The following is an 18,452-nucleotide window of genomic DNA, read 5'->3' as shown; positions in this document are numbered from 1 at the left end:
GCGCGGGGTCACCTCTGCCCCGAAGCGGGAGCTGTCCCCCGCCCGAGTCACCTCCGCGGGCTTGTTGGGAGTCGTAGTTTATTCTTGTTCTGACTTCCAGCTAATCTTGGCTCCCTAATTATCACGTCAGTCTTTTGAAGTGGAAAAGGGGTCGGCAATTATCCCTACTTTCTATTGCGGAAAAACTGGACGGAAAGTACCCGAAACTCTCAAAACAGTGTCCTGGTTGTAAATCCAGAGCTTTATTAAAGTTGTAATTTAGAACGCATTAACACATGGCCCTGAAGAGGTCCTGGGAATGATGCTCGCAGGTATAGTGGGAAGCGCATTCAAGTTCAGTTCTCCTCCCAACATGTTACTTGACTTCTCCGAGCCTGATTTGTAAGATGGGAATAATAATACCTTAGGGAATTCCCTGGAGGTCCAGAGGTTAGGACTCGGCGCTTTCACGGCCGGGTGCGCCGGTTCAATCCCTGCTCGGGAACTAAGATCCCACAAGACCCGGCGCGGCCAAAAAATTTAAAAAAAAAAAAAAAATCTCACAGGGTGGTCGTGTGGAACGGATAAGATAATACATGCAAGGATATCTAGTACTATCTCTGTGCGTATACCAATTCGCAATAAATATTAATTTCCCTTCTCTCTCCTCTTCTACTCTTTTCATGGATCTTAAGTTCTTGGGAGGCATATGTGGGACATATGTCCCGTCTTCCATGATTTTTTTCCCAAAGCTACAAAAAAATACTATGGTGCAAACACAATATTGTAAGTCAACTATAGTTCAATTAAAAAAAAATACCATGCGCATCCTAAATTCCTAAGGCAGCACGCAGGCCATTTTCATATTCACAGTGAACTTGGTTATTAAAACCTGTCAGGTTGATTTAGTAACTTTTAACTCCCCAGGGCTTTAGCCCTGGACAAAACATAACTGTGTTTTCCATTATGAAAGAGAACATATACAATTATTAGGTTCTTTGAACTTTCCTGTATGGTTGAAGTTTTTCATTTAAAAAAATGTTGCAAAAACGATTAGGTCGTTGTAAAGGGAAACTTTACTATGTTCTATCATGTGCCTCAATTTCCGCTGAGACAAGCCAAGAATCAAATGAAAAGGGACATATAAATGTAAATTATTATGTCTAATAATACTACGTCTATCCATATATGCTTTAATTAGGTATCCTTGAATTCTTTATAAATACTAATTAAGTCATACATCTTTTTTTTTTTTAATGTTTATTTTTATTTATTTATTTATTTATTTATGACTGTGTTGGGTCTTCGTTTCTCTGCGAGGGCTTTCTCTAGTTGCGGCAAGTGGGGGCCACTCTTCATCGCGGTGCGCGGGCCTCTCACTATCGCGGCCTCTCTTGTTGCGGAGCACAGGCTCCAGACGCGCAGGCTCAGTAGTTGTGGCTCACGGGCCTAGTTGCTCCGCGGCATGTGGGATCTTCCCAGACCAGGGCTCGAACCCGTGTCCCCTGCATTGGCAGGCAGATTCTCAACCACTGTGCCGCCAGGGAAGCCCAGTCATACATCTTTGAGAACTGTGAAGAACAATGTGCATAAAAATAAAAGATGTAATACTGTATACTTTATATAGCCATATTTTCCTTGCATTAATTTAGTCACCATAGAACTTCTCATGCCTCATCATCTATTGGAATTAAAAATTCTGTATGAGGTTTACTTTATAACTTGTCAGCATGGAACCTCTTCTTATTCCAACTCAGCCTCTTGCTAATAATTAAAATTGCTCACAAGGTCTCAAATAGAACCGTCCCTATAGAATAAAAGAAATATTGATATTAAACAAGATAGGAGATAATACTCAGCTAGGAACCTAACCCTCTTCAAGAAACCATTATTAGCTGAACTCTGCTAGTCTGGCAAGGAAACAAAAAAGTAAGAGAAGGGCAAGTTTTCAGCAAATCGCTGAAATCTCAGGAAACAGATCTCTGACAGCAATCCACGTGCACCATTTTAATATTACGATCCTGGTACACAATATCGGCTCAAAAAAAGTATGTATAATTGGACCATATATTTTACATACTGGTTTTCTAATAAGGATTTTTAAACTAGGGTAAAATTTTCATGGCTCGATAATGTTATATTTCTTCTGGCTGTATTCTTTTCGCATTCAGAATCAGGAAAGAAGAAACATCTGGTTCCAGTTGTAAAAATAAGCTAAAATTGGCCAAGTCCAAGTTAAATCCATACTTTCCCAAGAGGTATGAACTTAAATTTCAATAGGAAGAATTCAGTCTCAGTACTAGGAAGTTCCAGGTAGTACTTCCTTACTGTATCTATTTTACTTGCTTTTTTCCTGAGGTAGTAAGAAAATGATACCCTCTTTGGAGATTTTAAAGAAAAATATAAGTAGTTAAGTTCCTTACATAGTTTAAGTGCAAACCTACCTGGAAGGAGATGAATCTTCCAGCTATGTGATTACGGAATGCAGTGATAATTATTATAATCTAATTAATTTAACTAGCTCAGCCAAAAAAAAGTTATGCCACCAAAAAAAAAAAAAACAAAACAAATCAATCTGTGTATAATGATTTGAAAAGCTTTTCAAAATTAAAATCATCTAAGTTTTATTCTGAAACGTCTTCCCCCAAGCAGGGCTCTCTGAGAGTAAACTTAAACAATAAACTTATACAATTGTTTACTACCATTAAACAAACATGAGAGTTTAGATTTCCTAAATATTCTAGAGAAAAAAATATTTTATATACAAGTGAATAAATCCTGACAAATAATCCTGTGTATAGGTAAAACATAATTTTTGTACTTTTTTCTTCCAGTTTTACTGAGATATAATTGACATACAGCACTGTATAAGTTTAAGGTGTGCGCCATGATGATCTGACTTACATACATCATGAGATGATGACCACGGTAAGCTTGGTGAATAGCCATCATCTCATATAGATAACAAAATAAAAGAAAAAGAAAAAGCTATATTTTGTGATGAGAACTCCTAGGATTTACTTTCTTAACCGTCATATATAACATACAGCAGTGTTAATTATATTTATCACATTGGACATTATATCCCTAGTACTTATTTATCTTATAACTGGAATTTGTACCTTGTGACCACCTCCATCCAATTCCCCTGCCTGCGGTAAACCACAAATCTGTTCTCTTTCTCTATAAGATTTTTTTGTTTGTTGAAGCATAATTAACCTATAAACTACGTCAGTTCCTGGTGCACAACATAGTGATTTGGTATTTTTACACATTACAAAACCATCACCACAATTTTTGAACTTTTAAATGTACTAAGTGCACCAGCTATGATGCACATACACTGTTGTATAAAGTGAGGAAACTTTTATTAAATAATAATTTCCCATACACTTAAAACATGAACTACAAATCAGAATACTCCATTTTTTAAAGCAATGACACCGGTACAGTTTATGAAAACCTTTCAGCGTGGCCTCTGTTCCCACCAGTTAACATACCTCCCTCTAGTGGACAAACAGAGACTGTACATTTAGCCTACGGAGTTCTTTCTGTTTTTCTTTTTTCTTTTATCCAATTCTTTCGGTTTGGCTTCCAAAACTACAGGTCTGTGCTTGTTTTATCATACTATCTCTCCTTTCCACCAGACTCAACATAGTGCCTGGTTTTTCTAAGAGACATTTTAAAGACTCGATTCTCAGAAAACCACCCAAGAAAGTAATCAATTTCAGCTCCGAGGACAGAACTGTAATTGTGACACAGTTACAGTTGGGGTGGAAAATAAGAGAAGACATTGAAGAGATTAAAGTAGAAAATATCAGTACTAAAATAAGCAGCCAACTCCAGAATTAAGACAGAAAACACTTCCCCACAATGAGTAAATGCTAACAGTAGGTGCGAACCCGACAGCTAACTGGACAGTAACAGGATTCCTGTGTGATTCGCAGCTCCCCGCGTGGCTCACTCCCACAACCGACGTGAGGCCCCGGGAGCGCCGCCGACCGTCCTGGAGAGCGCAGGTCTGCGGGGCAGAGAGGACGCCCCACGCAGCGGTCACCGGGAGCCACGGCTACTGAACGCAGATCTGGGCCGAACGCACAAATCCCGCAGCGGTCGGACTGTACCGGTCCGCAGGTTTAGGAGGACCGGCCGCCCCTCCCGCGGCCGGAGCAGGAGGCGAGGGTGGGTACGGCCTCCGGCCGGCAGTGCGGTCCGAGCACGACGGACGCTCCCCGCGCGGGAAGCCAGGGCCGCCGGGCCGCGCGCCCCAAGTCGGAACCCGGCTCCGAATCCCCAGTCCCTCAGATTCCGTTGAATTCCCGGAGCGCCCTCCGCGGGTATGACTGTCCTGGAGCGGCAGCCCCTCCGCGTGAAAAACCCCGACCGTAGCCCCTTCTCCAGATCAGATTCTCCCGGTTCCTCCTACCGCGCCTCTCGCTGGGACAGACGGAGCCAGAACCGAGCTAGTCCCCGCGCGCCGCGCCCCTGTTCAAAGCGCGTGGGCGGAGCCCGCTCGGAGTCCAGCCAATCGGAAGCCGCGCTCCTCCCGGGCAGCGCTCCCGACCAATCACACCCTCGCGGGCGGGAGGCGGGGCGACGCAACCGTCGAGCTCGTGCAGGCGCGGTGCAGGCTGGTCTGTGCCGCTGCACTGCGAGGGGCGTCAGCGCAGGTGAGGGAGCGGGTCCTCCGGCTCTTCTGCAGAGAGGCCGCCCGCGGGGGTCTGCGGTGGGTGGGTTGGTGGCTTTCTGCCTGTCGGGGGACCTTCCTCTTCTCCGACTATCGGCTGTGGAACGGAGGCTCTGGATGGATGTCTTGACAGCCGTGGCGGGCGCGCGCCCCCGGCCTGTCTCCCTGTCCCCCGGCCGCCCCAGCCATCTAGCTGCCAACACCACGCCCCAGCGGCCGCCCCCTCCCAGCCCCCGGGCCTCCCCCATCCCTTCCAGACATGCCCCTCCCCCCGGCCGTCCCGCTACCTCCTCTCTCTCCCCTACACATTCTCCCTGCCGGCCCCGCTCCCCCGCCTCCTCCCTGCCCCCTCAGACGTACCCCTGCCTCCCCCCGACACTCTATGACTTGTGCATATTTGTTTTATTGTCATTGATTCCCAGTGTCTGCTTACTGAGAAAAAGTGGTGAGGATCAGTATATAAAAATAGTGGTTAATTACCTAGTAAAGTAATTGGTCCCATAGATGATGGTCTTAAAGGTGTGGCTAAGGAAATTTGGAATAACTTACATGAATGACTGTTGTAGTGTAATTGATTCTATTTAACGTATTAATTTGCCTGTAGTATTACCAGTTCTATTTAAATATTTCTGAGTGTGTCAATTGTGGAGGAGCAACAGCCCTGGAGATTAGAAGGAGAACCAAAGGACCCTTTGTGTTTGCACCCCAGTTCAGGAGAGTACCTTGACCCAACCAATACACAAACTTAGTCACCTTTAAACATATGGTTAAGATAGCTGCCTCAATTTAAGTTTATGATTATCATAAGTTGCTATCGTCCTCCTAACTACAATCTATGACCACCAGGTAATCTTCTGATTATAATTAGTTTTCCAAGTAGGAATAACTTAGGGAGAGAATATGTGGAGTTAAAAATTTTACTGTAGTTTTACAAATTAATAAATTGACCTTTTAATTAATGTTTAAGTCTTTGTGAGTGAGCTTGGCATGAATTAGTACATCTAAGCCCTATCAAATCTAGGTTTACTGCCAAGTTGAAGTTTTAGACTACAAAACTGAGAACCAGATCCTGAAATGTGACCTTTTCCACATATAAGTGAGTGAGGTCATACAGTATTTGTCTTTGACCTATTTCACTTAGTATAATGCCTTCAAGGTCCATTCATCTTGCTGCAAATGGTAGGATTTCCTCTTTTTTATGGCTAAATAGTATTCAATTGTGTATACATCCCACAACTTCTTTAGCTGTTCATCCATTGATGGATGTTGTTTCTGAGTCTTGGCTATTGTTAATAACACTTTGAACATGAGGATGCAGATATCTTTTCAAGTTAGAGTTGTTTCCTTTGGATGTATTCCCAGAAGTGGAATTGGTGAATCACTTTATTTCTTTTCATTGCAGAATGATAGTCCATTGTATGGACATTCCCCGTTTCGTTTATCCATTCTTCAGTTGACAGACATTTGGATTGTTTCCATTTTTTGGCTATTATGAATAATGCTGCTGTGACCATTCATGTACAGATTTTTATGTAGATATGTTTTCAGTTCTCTTGATTATATACCTAGGAGTAGAATTACAGGGTTATAAGTTACTCCTTGTTAACTGTTTTGAGGAACTGGCAGATTGTTTTCCAAAGCAGCTGCATCGTTTCGCATTTCCACCAGCAACATATGAGGATTTGTGTCTCCACATCCCTCGCCAACACTTACATGCTGTCTTTTTGGTTATAGTTATCTTAGTGGTTGTGAAGTTACAGCTTATTGTGGTTTTGATTTGCATTTCCCTAGTGACTAATGATGTTGTGCATCTTTTCACGTGCTTATTGAATTATTTGTGTATCTCTTTGGAGAAATACCTATTCAAATCCTTTGTCCATTTTTTAATCAGGTTGTCTTTTCATTATTGAGTTATTTATATGTTCTGGATACAAATAAGTTCCTTATCAAGTGTATGATATGTAAATGTTTTCTCTCCTACTATGTATTGTTTTCTCACTTTCTTTTTTTTTTTTGGCCGTGCTGGGTCTTCGTTGCTGCACGGGCTTTCTCTAGTTACAGAGAGCAGGGGCTACTCTTTGTTGCCGTGCGTGGGCTTCTCATCGCAGTGGCTTCTCTTGTTGCGGTGCGCATGAGCTTCAGTAGTTGTGGCGCACGGGCTTAGTTGCTCCACAGCATGTGGGATCTTCCCGGACCAGGAATCGAACCCGTGTCCCCTGCATTCTTAACCACTGTGCCACCTGGGAAGTCCCTCACTTTCTTTCTTCATGATGTTCTTGAAGCACAAAAGCTTTTAAGTTTGATGAAATTCAGTTTATTTTTTCTTTTGTCTCTTGTGCTCTTGGTGTCATATGTAAGAAGACTTTGCCCAATGCAAGGTCGCAAAGATTTACTCTTATGTTTAATTATTTTTCCATTTTATCTCCTTAATTTTTGCCAGATATAGAATTCTAAGTCAACAGTTTTCTCTTTCCATATTTTAAAGATGTGGTTCCACTGTCCTCCGGCATGCATTGTCTCTGAGGAGACATTTGCTGCCTTTTTTCCTTTGTTCCTCTGTACATAATATGACTTCTTTTTCCTCTTGATGCTTTTTAAACTTTTTATCACTGGTTTTCTGCAGTTTAATAAGGATGTGTCTTGGTGTTTTCTTCATGTTTCTTATGCTTGTGGCTCCATGAGCATTTTGAATCTGAGTTTATAGTTTTCATCATATTTGAGAACTTATTGGCTGTTATTTCTTCAAATATTTTTTCTCTCCTCTTCCCTCTCCCAACTCAAGTCTGTTTAATGTTATCACTAATATTCTGTTCTTTTTTAATTTTTCTTTTTTTAGGACATACTTATACTAAAAACTTATTTATTTGAATTGAGATTTAACTGGGCATCCTGTATTTTATCTGACAACCCTGGTCTGGACTCCCTTGGGACATGGAATTTGCAAGCGCACCATTGGCTCTGTTCTTATGGGGTTTATGCTATTAGAGAAGCTGTCAGGATAGGGTTATGTTATTAGAATTCGGGTACTGGACATTTAGCAGGGTGAGCTGATGTTACATCTTCAAGCTGTTTTTGTTGAAGTTCTTACAATTGGTCTTAGAAAACTGGGATTTCTCTTGGTAGTTAAGAAATCTTAGTTGAGGGGAAATGAAACCTTGAGAAGCTGGAAATAGGGCACAACCTGGCAAACTCATTCAGGTAGATCCAGAAATTCTTTTTAAGGGGAAATAGGATGCTTTTTCCTATAATAACTTACTGTTCTCATTCTATAAATAATATAATCATTCTAGAAAAAAGTTTTAAAAGAAAGTTATTTATTCATAGTCACAGTGATCCAGAAATAACCATTAGTTAGTTTTTAAACAGAAAAATCAAGCCATTTCACTTGTTTTGTCTTATTTTTTTTTTTGTCTGTATTTTTAAAAAGTTGAACTAGATGATCTCTAAAGTCCCTTCAGTACTAAACATGTCTGGTGGATAAAACATACAATTCTTTAATGTGTTTATCTGACGTTTGTGCTGTCTGATCACTACCATGGAAGTCCTTGATTAAGGGTTTCACAGTATACACTTTTATCTGATGTTCTTGTATGTGGAATACTTAGAATGCTTATTGCCCTTATTCATCCAGAATGTTCTTACTACATATCTTTCAACCATTCTCTTTTGTGAAAGTTTAGCAGTATAAAATAATATGTCATTTAAGACAGTAACTCATAGAAGGGTCTGGTAGACAAACCCGCATATCCATATAAGTGAATTTTGGTCTTTTACATCTCCTTCACCTTGCTTAGGATGGGCAAAGATGTGAGGAGTGCTACCATTCCTACTGTTAGCCTCTGGGACACCCTCTTGACACTCCATCCTCGCTGAACATTTAACTTACGAGATCTTTAAGCTCCTTGGCAACTGACGGGCAGCCTTAGATTAAGTACTCGGAAGCCAGAGGTTTCCGTGTCCCCACAGGCACTTGATAAGGGTCTGATCATTTCTTTATGGTTTTTTACACTGTTTGGTTTTGGATTGTATTTATCACTGTGTCTTAAAAATCATTAATCTTCTACACTGTCTAGTCTGCTGTTAATCCCATCCATTATATTTTTAATCTCAGACATGGTGTTTTTCATTTCTAGACGTTTAATTTGCATCTTTTTTTTTTTTATATCTTCCATGTTTCTTCTTAACATGCTCATGCTCTTCTCTACGTCTTGAACATACAGAATATACTTACATAGTTATTTACCATCCTTGTCATTCTTGCTATTCTCCTAACATGCCTAGCCTAGGTGTGGTTTTCTTTGTATTTATCCTGCTTGGGTAGCTCCTATCTTCCTGGGTTTGTAGATTGTTATTTTTTTAATATTTGGAAATTTTTCACCCAGTATTTCTTACACTTTGACTGTATAAAATAGTAATAACAATGCCTTGTTGGATTTAAAGAAAATGATAGAATCAAAGTAGAAAACAGTATAAGTCAACAGTGAAGGTTGTGATCAGAGTTAAGTCATTCTAGTGTCTTTGTATTGTTTGGGAGGAGGCTAATGGTAACTTTAGACTTGAATGAGTTAAATATGCATGTTAAAATCTATGTGGTAACTTAAGAAAAAAATACAAATATGGTTTATAACTTTCAAGCTAGTAGATGGGAAATGGAATGAGAAAATAAATCAACCCAAAAGAAGAGGAAAAGAAAATTAGAAAAACGACAAATGGAAAATATAAAGTAAGATATGGAAACATATAAACATGTCAGTAATTATGACTGTGGTAGGTTGTTTGCAAAGATGGCCATCATTCCTCCCAACTCAGGCTGTGTGCCCCTTTTCAACGTGACTTTGCCGGTCCTCCCATCAGAGGTGGAAGAGAGATGAACCACCCCAGCTTAGACCTCCCAGTCCATTCAGCTGCCTGTAGAGCCCCCAGATGACTTCAGCCACATTGGTAATCCCAGACAAGACCAAAAGAAGTATTGTTAAGCTGAGCCCAGCTCAAATTGCTGACCCACAGAATTATAGCAAACAAAACGGTGGTTGTTTTTGTTCACTAAGTTTCGAGTGGTTTTATGATAATCGATAACTAATATATTGGTAAATGTAAATATATTAAATATATCAATTAAAAGATAAATATTTAAAGACTGGGTTTAAACAATCCAGACATATACAAGAGGCACATCTAAAGTGTAAAGGTGCAGAAAGGTTGAAAATAAAAAGATGGAAAATGATGTCTCAGCAAATACCAACCAGAAGAAAGCTGGAGTAGCTTTAACATGAGATACACTTTAAGAAAAAGGCATTACCGGGGAATAGAAGGGCTCTTTGCTAGTGATAAAAGCTATAATTTGCTAGGAATATGTAGCAGTTCTAAATTTGTGTGTATCTAACAGCTTAGCCTAAAATATATAAGACAAAAATTGATAAAACTACAAGGAGAAATTAAGAGATTTCGCATCAGAATGATCTACTCTCAATGAACATCACTCTCGTTACTGATAAATCACAGAGGAGGGAAAATCAGTAAGGCTGGAGAAGATTTGAGCAACACGACCAGCACACCTCTCTAGTGGGCGTGTAGAGAACTCTGAGCCTGTAACTTTGGGGCAGTCTTACTTATAAGCACACCTGGGACATTTATGAACACTGACTGCATGTTTTGCAATAAAGCAAGACTCAACACATTTCAAAGGATTTGGAAAGCTACATATTAGAAATCAATAGTAAATACAACTCTGAAGCTCCTGCATGTTTGATAATTGAGAAACCTGTTTCTAAATAAATTAAATCGTAATGGAAATTAGAAAATATTGAGAATAGAGGAATAAACATTCTACATATCAAAACTTTGTAATGCACTGGTACTTAGAAAGCAATGTATAGCATTATATGTCAAAATTGAAAAGATAACTCTATATAAATAAATGTAAAACAATGCAATAGATAAATTTGTAGAAAAATTTAACTTGCCAAAATTGACTCAAGAAGAAATAGAAACCTTAAATAATGCTGTAATATTTAAAGAAATTGGATTTGTAGTTTAAAATCTTCTCACATTGAAAACGCCATTACCAGGTATCATTCTGTCAAACATCTTAGAAACCGATAATCTCCCAGATTCTTCTATAGGATGTCAAACTAACTCATTTCAGGAGGCCAGCTTAACTTTGATAACTGATGACGAAATTAGGAAGGAAAACTATAGGCCAGTCTTACCCATAAGCAATAGTGTTGAAAGTTTTTCCTCTAAGGTTAGGAATAGGATAAGAATACCAGCTATCAGCTCTTTTGTTCAGCATTGTACTGGAAGTTATAGCCAGAATAGACGACAGGAAAAAGGTTAGAAGGGAAGAAATAAACTGATTATTCATGGATGATATATGTAGAATTACCAACCGCAGCCCATCTCCCAAATAGATTCATCATTAGCATTATAAAGTTTTGGTTAAAAATCTACTATATTTACATATATCAATAAGAAATGGGGAGAAAATAGAGTTTTAAAAAAGATAAAAATATAAAGTACTTAGGAATGAATCTAACAAAAGGTAAACTCTTTATAGAGAAAATTATAAAACTACTGAAAAGCATCCAGAAAGACCTGAACATAGCATGTTCATGAATTGTAGGACTCACTACCATAAAGATGTCAGTTCTCCCAAAATTGATCTGTGGAGTCAGTGGAATTCCAGTCCAAATCACAGCAGCTTTCTATGTGTGTGTGTGTGTGTATGTATATATTTGTAGACTTTTTAAACTGTTCTAAAATTCATATGGGAGAGCAGAGGACTAAGAAATAACCAAGGCATTCCTGAAGAAAAAGAACAAGGGGGAAGAACTCACCTTCCCATATACCAGGTCTTACTAATAATCTACAATTAAAGCAGTGGGGTATTGGCTGAAAGATAATACAGGTTGATCAGTGAAACAAATTCGATAATGCCAAAACAGGGCCATACATGTATGGAAATTTATGACAACATCAGCAGGGAAAAGATGGACTTTTCAATAAATGGGACTAGGACAATTGGTTTTTCATATGAGGGAAATAATTCAGACTTGGACCCCTACTCACACTATACACACAAATTGATTACTAGTGGATCGAAGACTTAAATGTGAAAGTATCTGAGTTTGGAGGTAAGGAAAATTTTCATACACAAAAGTGTGAATATTAATGTAATTGATTACATTAATATTATGTATTTGTCAAAAATGTCATGAATGAAGTGTAGAGACGGCAGCAGACTGGGAGGTGGTGTTTGTGACTCACCTGTGGAGCCAGAGGCGGCCAGAGGGGGGAGTGGGGCTGAGAAGGGGGCAGGGGCTTGTGTTAGATGAGAGAGATGTTGAACTTGTTTGAGTGTTGACGGGAAGAAGGAAAGAAGATTGGAAATACTAAAGAAAGGTGAAATTGACCGAGTGGACTCTGAAGGGTTGAGAAGTACGTGGATTCCAAACTACGTGGAGAAAACCCCAGACCTTGAAGCATTAGTTTATAAACCTGTCGTTGGAGTGATGACTGTCCCCCGTCACTGCCCTTGCTCTCCCCCCACAGCTAGTACTTGACCGTCCGTTTCTCTGCTGGGCACCTGAGGACGCAGTGGTGAGCAAAACTACACCCAGGCTCTGCCTCAGTAGTTAATTATTTATCGGTGGAGACAGACATTAATTTAAAGCATGTAGAGTCTTTGTAGAAATTTTTGCATTGTTTTATACTTTATTTTTTTAGATGTGTTTGCTTGAATAGATAACTAGAAGGAAATAGAAAAAACTCAGACTCCCATCTCAGAATAGAGATTAATATGAGGACTTTGTCCTTCAGTGAATTGAAACCGTGTGCTAAAAACTGGGGTCACTGTTACTGACCCTTTCGTGGGTGCCCCTTTTCTCCCCAGGGATCCCAGCCAGTGTTGAGTGCGGCGCCGGGAACCGTGTGTGGGTGCTTCTCCCTGGGGTCATGCAGAGAGCATCCCGTCTGAAGAGAGAGCTGAGCCTGCTGGCCGCGGAGCCGCCCCCGGGCATCACATGCTGGCAGGATGGGGACCGAATGGAAGATCTGCGAGCTCGTAGGTGTTGCACCAGGCGTGACGGGTCACGACCCTGTCAAAGGTTGTGCTGAAGTTTGAACACCTGTGTGTTCTTCTAAAGTAGGGGACAACTGCAAGGTCAAAGTGCCCCGCCATCTTTCTACCTGATTTGTTTACATTTATAAAAGGTTTCCATGACATTTCTTCTTTGGCCTTTGATTCCATCTTTTACTGATTTGTAAGCCAAGATCTGGGTATCAGCTCTGAAGCAGTGTTAGTACCAAAGCTCACCTTCTCAAATATCTGTGAGGCCAGATGGGAAACGTAAGTGTTCAGAACACTGCGTTCCAACCAAAGCAGAACTGCAGGTTGTATGTGATCTGAGGCCAGCGTTGTCCACCTTCTGTTTTGATCTCCTGTGTATTCTTTGTTTGACACCAACTTTGGGTACACTGGTACATTGCATGGGGACTTATTAAGCCCTGAGAGAGTTTCTGTCCCAGACCCAGCTTTTCCGTTAGGACCAGACTTCATTAGGTCCATGGGGTGTGGTAATTCAGATCATCTGATTACCTCTTGACGTTTTGTTCTTTTTTTTCTTTTAAGAGATATTAGGTGGAGCAAACACACCTTATGAAAAAGGTGTTTTCAAGCTGGAAGTTAACATTCCTGAGAGGTCAGTGTGAACTATATCCTAAATTTCCAGGGTAAAGCGCAGTTACTGGAAGACAGCAGTGTCGTAGAGTGTTGAATGCAGGAGTTAAAGGACCTGGATTTTAATCCTCGTCTTACCATGACTTAATGTGACCTTGGGCAAGTTATTTCATGTCTCTGGAGTTCGATTTCTTTTTCTTAACCCTGAGCTGGATCACATCTAGGCCTCACCCCCACCCCACCCCCTGCCCGTCACTGTAGTAAAATATACATAAAATTGACCGTCTAAACCGTTCTTAAGCACATGGTTCAGTGGCATTAAATGCATTCACATTGTCATCCAGCCGTCCCCCTCATGCATCTCCAGAACTTCTTCGTCTTCCCAACCTGAAACCCCGCACCCATTAAACACTGGCTCCCCCGGCACCTGGCAGCCACCATTCTCTCTGCCTCTGTGTTAAGGCCCTTTTAATACAGGTCTCCCGTAAGGCTCTAATCAGGGGAGTGGTAGCTGTAGTGTAGTTTGTGATTTGTAGACAGCTGTTCACCAGGCCAGGCTTGTTACAAGTCCTGAGAGAAGCAGCTCAGTAATCACGGGGGGCGTCAGTTCTGAGACCGATAGGGATTTTCCAAATGCAGTGTATAAATCAAAATTGGATCCTGTTTTTCAACACCCATCTGTAAAAAAAAATGGGGGGAAAATTGAGGAAATCTGAGTAGTAGATGATATTGGAAAATAGTTTTTATATTTTTTTCACAGGTCTACTGATAGTTTTGCAGCTCTATAGGAGAGGGACCTTATTCTTAGGAGAGACATGCTGAAGTATTTAGAGGGTGAAGGGGCTTGATCCAGGTGGTGGGTATAAGAGGGTTTTCAGTACTATTATTTCAACTTTTCTACTGTTCATAAATTTTTGTAATAAAAATTTGGCAAGAGCAAAGGTTTGCCTCTCAAAGGCTGTCGTCCTCATTAGTCACCAGCAGCTGTATATAATGTAAGAAGCAGTATTATAGTAAACCTTCCGTATTCTCCTGCGCTTTCAAAGGTACCCATTTGAACCTCCTCAGATCCGATTTCTGACTCCCATCTACCATCCCAACATCGATTCCGCTGGAAGGATTTGTTTAGATGTTCTCAAATTGCCGCCAAAAGTGAGTGGTGGGAGCAGGGGCGACCCTCTCGCCTTCCGTGGTGCTCGGCTCTAAAACCTCTGTTAGAGAAGCACGTTCTTAGGGCCGCTGTCTGTCTGTCTGTCTGCCTAGGGCGCCTGGAGACCGTCCCTCAACATCGCGACCCTGCTGACTTCTGTTCAGCAGCTCATGGCCGAGCCCAACCCCGATGACCCGCTCATGGCCGACATCGTAAGCGCCCCCGGCCCCCCCGCTCGCGGCCTGCTTTCCCCACGTCCTGCTCTCCGTTGGGGAGGGTCGCGTAGCGGCTGCAGCTTGGTTACCAAGTCCCTTCTCTCTCCATTGACTCTCTGCTTCCATCTTAGTCCTCAGAGTTTAAATACAACAAGCCAGTCTTCCTCAGGAATGCCAGGCAGTGGACAGAGAAGCACGCGAGACAGAAGGTAGGGTGTCTCTACAGCTCTGACTGCACTCCTGTTGTTGCTCTGTTAAGCGTGAATGTGTCTGTGTGTGTGTTAAGTGTTTATTAGATGTGCCAAGTTCGTACTGGACACTGGGATGGCCGGTTGATCTCCTACCGCAGCCTTCTACATCATTACTCAGCAGATAGCTCAACCGGCTGCTGCAGCCCACCCACGCCACCACAGGGCAGCCGAGGTCTCTTGTTTAGGCCAGAAGGAGCTCTTTGCAGGAGTCGGGGAGGGGCGGGAGGGGACATGGACGTGGAGGAAGGGAGAAGGAGAAACGTCCCCGTTTTACATTGATAGTTTCCTCATTTAACAAAAGACAAACTTGAGGAGCGGAGATGAGCACACGGGGTTTTCGCTGAGCTGTCCCGCGCTTCAGGCTGAGTTACGCAGCAGTTAGGGTCACTTGTGAGAAGAATTAAAAGTTAAACAGTACAGAGGATGGGGGAAGCTGTTTTCGGAGAGAATGTCCTATCCAGGAGGCAGCAGAGAAGGACCTGGGAGAATAGTCGGTGTGAACCTTGTGCTCTACCCCGCCTGCTCCTTTTTAGGCTGATGAAGAAGAGATGCCTGATAGCCCCCCCGAGGCGGGTGACTCAGAAGGACACAGCGCAGCACAGAAAAGGAGAGCCAGGCACCTGGGGGGCATAGAAAAGAAATTTTGCCCTGATGTTTAGGGTGGGGTTTGTCCTGGCCCGTCTTAGTTAATACGTTCTTTGCCAGCGTTCTTTGCCAGCGTGGTCCAATTTGCTTACATTTCTGGAATGTTTTTCTTTGTATTTGATGACATTATCATTTTTGTATCCTGTGAAACAGACCTTGTGTATTTATATGTTCTGCTCTACATTGATTCTCTGAGTGTAGTTTGTTTTATTTAGCTCATACATATGTATTCCAAAACTTGTAAACCTGGAAAATAAATAATCACTTAGTGTTTAGTATGTGTTTATCCTGAATGTGTGTCTGGGAGCAAACTGGCCAGAGAGCTATACAGTAAGAAGGTGAAAATATTTGGAATTGTCCTTTATTTTGCCAACTCACCAGCATCACTCAGGACACTGAATGATGGGCGTGGGGGTCGATAGCCTTAGAGACAATTCAGTGACCGTCACGCTTCCTGGATTCTAGGTTTTCAGAAGTCTTAAACACAGTGTGGGGATAAGGTAATTACCCTTCTGTTGACGTTTCTTGCAGCTTGCGCTTTCTGTGACTGACTTACATGGCTGTGGTATAACTTTCGTTTGTTCAACAAATAGTGACTGAACACCTGCTGTGTGCCAAGTGTTCTAGAATATAATGGTGAGAAAATCAGGCATGGGATTAACCAGATAATCGTACAGATTTACATGGATTTTCACAATCCTTTCTGTCTCTAGCTTCATTTCACAGCAAGTACTAAGGTTCAGGCTTGAATCCCTGCTCGTGACTTTACAGTACACTTGGGCTTGTGCTTATCATTCTGTTTAGATGACGGAGAAAACAGATTTGGGCAGAAATCGGCTGAAGTGGAACGAGGTGCCGAGTGAGAGCAGACGTTGGGGCCGCCTAGGCAGAGAAAGAGACTGTCATGTCCCGCCCGTATCCCAGGCTGGTAGTCCTGTGCCAGGCTGGGCACCGTGCACGCAGAGTGCATCCAGTGAGCAAGCAATTTCCCTTCATCCACTGCGGAACCGCCCTGCGCTCAGCAGTGGCCCGCCTTAGAGCACAAGTGGTAGCGACAGACGACAGCGTCAACCGAAAATGTAAATTTCCTCTGTGTCCCCCCCGCCCCATTTCATAAATTTCCCACTTCTACATAATTCTTGAACCCATTTCTCAAAATCAGCTACTGTTCTCTTGTTAAAGCCCAGGAATTAATTTTGTTCCAGTCTTGTCTCCTATACTTTGGCACATTTAAGTCAGATTTGGGGTTTCTAAATGCCATTAGTGTATCAGCCAGGATGCTTTCAGCTATGAGATCCAGCTGGCTGGTGATAATACCCAGGAAGTTCTCTGCCCTGTTTACCGGGAGTTGGGGCCAGGGCGGGCGTCTGGGTTGGTGGTTCAGAGGCTGTCTCTCGCAGCTGCCATCCGTCCTCACCGTCCCCTCCCTCAGCTTCTTCCCCTCCTGGAGTGACCAGCAGCCCTCAGGGTCGTGTGTTTCTTGTTCACATCCAGCGGCGGTGGAAAAACCAGCCGCTGTGGCAGGGAGACACCAAGTGCTGATGGTGCTGATGGGGGTGCAGGCCAGGTGTGAAGCGGGATGGCCTTAGGGGTTGTTGTGGGAAAGGACAAGCCCCCTCCACAGCTGGCCACCACCAGGTCTCTCACCTGCACTGCCGTCACGGCCGGTACCTTGTCCCCTGGCCTCCAGCCTGGACCCTCTGCGGTCCATGCTCCTCACAGCAGCAAGAACATCTTCAGATGATGAAAAAGCCAGATTGCACCTCCTCCTGAAACCCTCCAGTGCCTTCCCTGAGCCTCCCCTCCCCGCACACCCTCCGCTCTGTACACCGCGCTGAGCCGCACTGGCCCCCTCCAATCTCAGCACGCCAGCCCCTCTGGCCTGTGCCGTCCCCTTGACTCTACCTGGACCGTGATGGTCTCAGCCCATGTAGCTGCCCTGGGACGCCCTTGTCCGGCCCCTCTGGAGGAGCCGTGGCCATTACCTGGTGTACCTCATGGCCCTGTACCCGTCTGCCAGTGTGTCCACCCCAAGTGCTGGGACACAGTGGCCACAATGGCCTTTGCACTAATTGCAAGAAATACCAAAGCCAGGAGTCATTAGAAGCCATCCCTCCATCTCTGGGTTGACAAGTACAGGGGCCTTGGGCAGAGAACAGGGGTGAGAGAAGAGGGAGGTGAGGAAACCCAGCCCCGCCCCCAGCCCAGGGAAGGACAGAAAAGCATCAAAAGCATGAACACGGGTCCAGGAGACCCTGGCCCGGCCCAGGCAGTGCTGCTCGCCAACTGTGCGCCCCCAGAGCCCTGCTCAACCTCTCCACGCTTTGGGTTTGTCCTGTAGAAGGGGGGGACAGTTGTGGGGGCGGACCGGGGTGCTGCACCCAGAGCGCCCAGCACGGGGCCGACCCCGCGAGCTTAGCAGGGGCTGGGGGCAGGGACAACGCTCCAGCCACATAAGGCCCCAAAGCGCTGCTTGCCAGGACAAGCAAGCTGCGCCGTTCCCCCGAGTCGGAGAGGAGATGACGTCGTGACTGATCCCAGAGACCCTGCGGATTCCGAGTATCCTCTCCTGCTGCCCCTGCGGCTCCCCACATCTAAGTAGGAACAGATCTTAGCACCCACCTTGCGGGCTGAGGCTGGAGACTAGCTCTTTACCCTTCGGCTGCGGCGGGAATTCGGCACAGACAAATAAAGCTCCTTTCCCAGCCAAGTTATTCTTCCATCAGCAAGCAGCTCCCTGAGGTTGCCCTGTTTAGGTTGGGGCAGCCTGGGGGAGGGAAGGACGGGGGCAGGGGGGCCGGGGGGGGGTGACCCCCGGGCTGACTGGCCGCTGGGAGGCTTGGATCCC

The 18,452-nt window shown here is 43.5% G+C and overlaps 1 protein-coding gene across 1 annotated transcript; it reads left to right on the top strand.

Annotated features, from left to right (window-relative positions):
* Positions 1-4,596: 4,596 nt before the first annotated feature.
* On the top strand, positions 4,597-15,848 carry UBE2T (ubiquitin conjugating enzyme E2 T). The gene is made up of 7 exons (XM_059906337.1): positions 4,597-4,649; positions 12,558-12,728; positions 13,296-13,365; positions 14,390-14,495; positions 14,607-14,705; positions 14,840-14,917; positions 15,493-15,848. The coding sequence occupies exons 2-7, from the start codon at positions 12,620-12,622 to the stop codon at positions 15,616-15,618; spliced, it is 588 nt and encodes a 195-aa protein (XP_059762320.1). The 5' UTR covers positions 4,597-4,649; positions 12,558-12,619; the 3' UTR covers positions 15,619-15,848.
* The last annotated feature ends 2,604 nt before the right edge of the window (positions 15,849-18,452 follow it).

This window comes from Balaenoptera ricei, chromosome 1, assembly GCF_028023285.1.
Source record: "Balaenoptera ricei isolate mBalRic1 chromosome 1, mBalRic1.hap2, whole genome shotgun sequence".
NCBI lineage: Eukaryota > Metazoa > Chordata > Mammalia > Artiodactyla > Balaenopteridae > Balaenoptera > Balaenoptera ricei.
Note: the sequence above shows the minus strand (reverse complement) of the source record. Positions and strands in the feature narration are given on the sequence as shown.

Excerpts from the sequence above, each read along its gene's own strand:
- UBE2T (XM_059906337.1), top strand. The coding sequence starts at position 12,620 with ATGCAGAGAGCATCCCGTCTGAAGAGAGAGCTGAGCCTGCTGGCCGCG. Across the intron at positions 12,729-13,295 it reads AATGGAAGATCTGCGAGCTC|AGATATTAGGTGGAGCAAAC; the intron begins GTAGGTGTTGCA and ends TTTTCTTTTAAG. Across the intron at positions 14,496-14,606 it reads TTCTCAAATTGCCGCCAAAA|GGCGCCTGGAGACCGTCCCT; the intron begins GTGAGTGGTGGG and ends CTGTCTGCCTAG.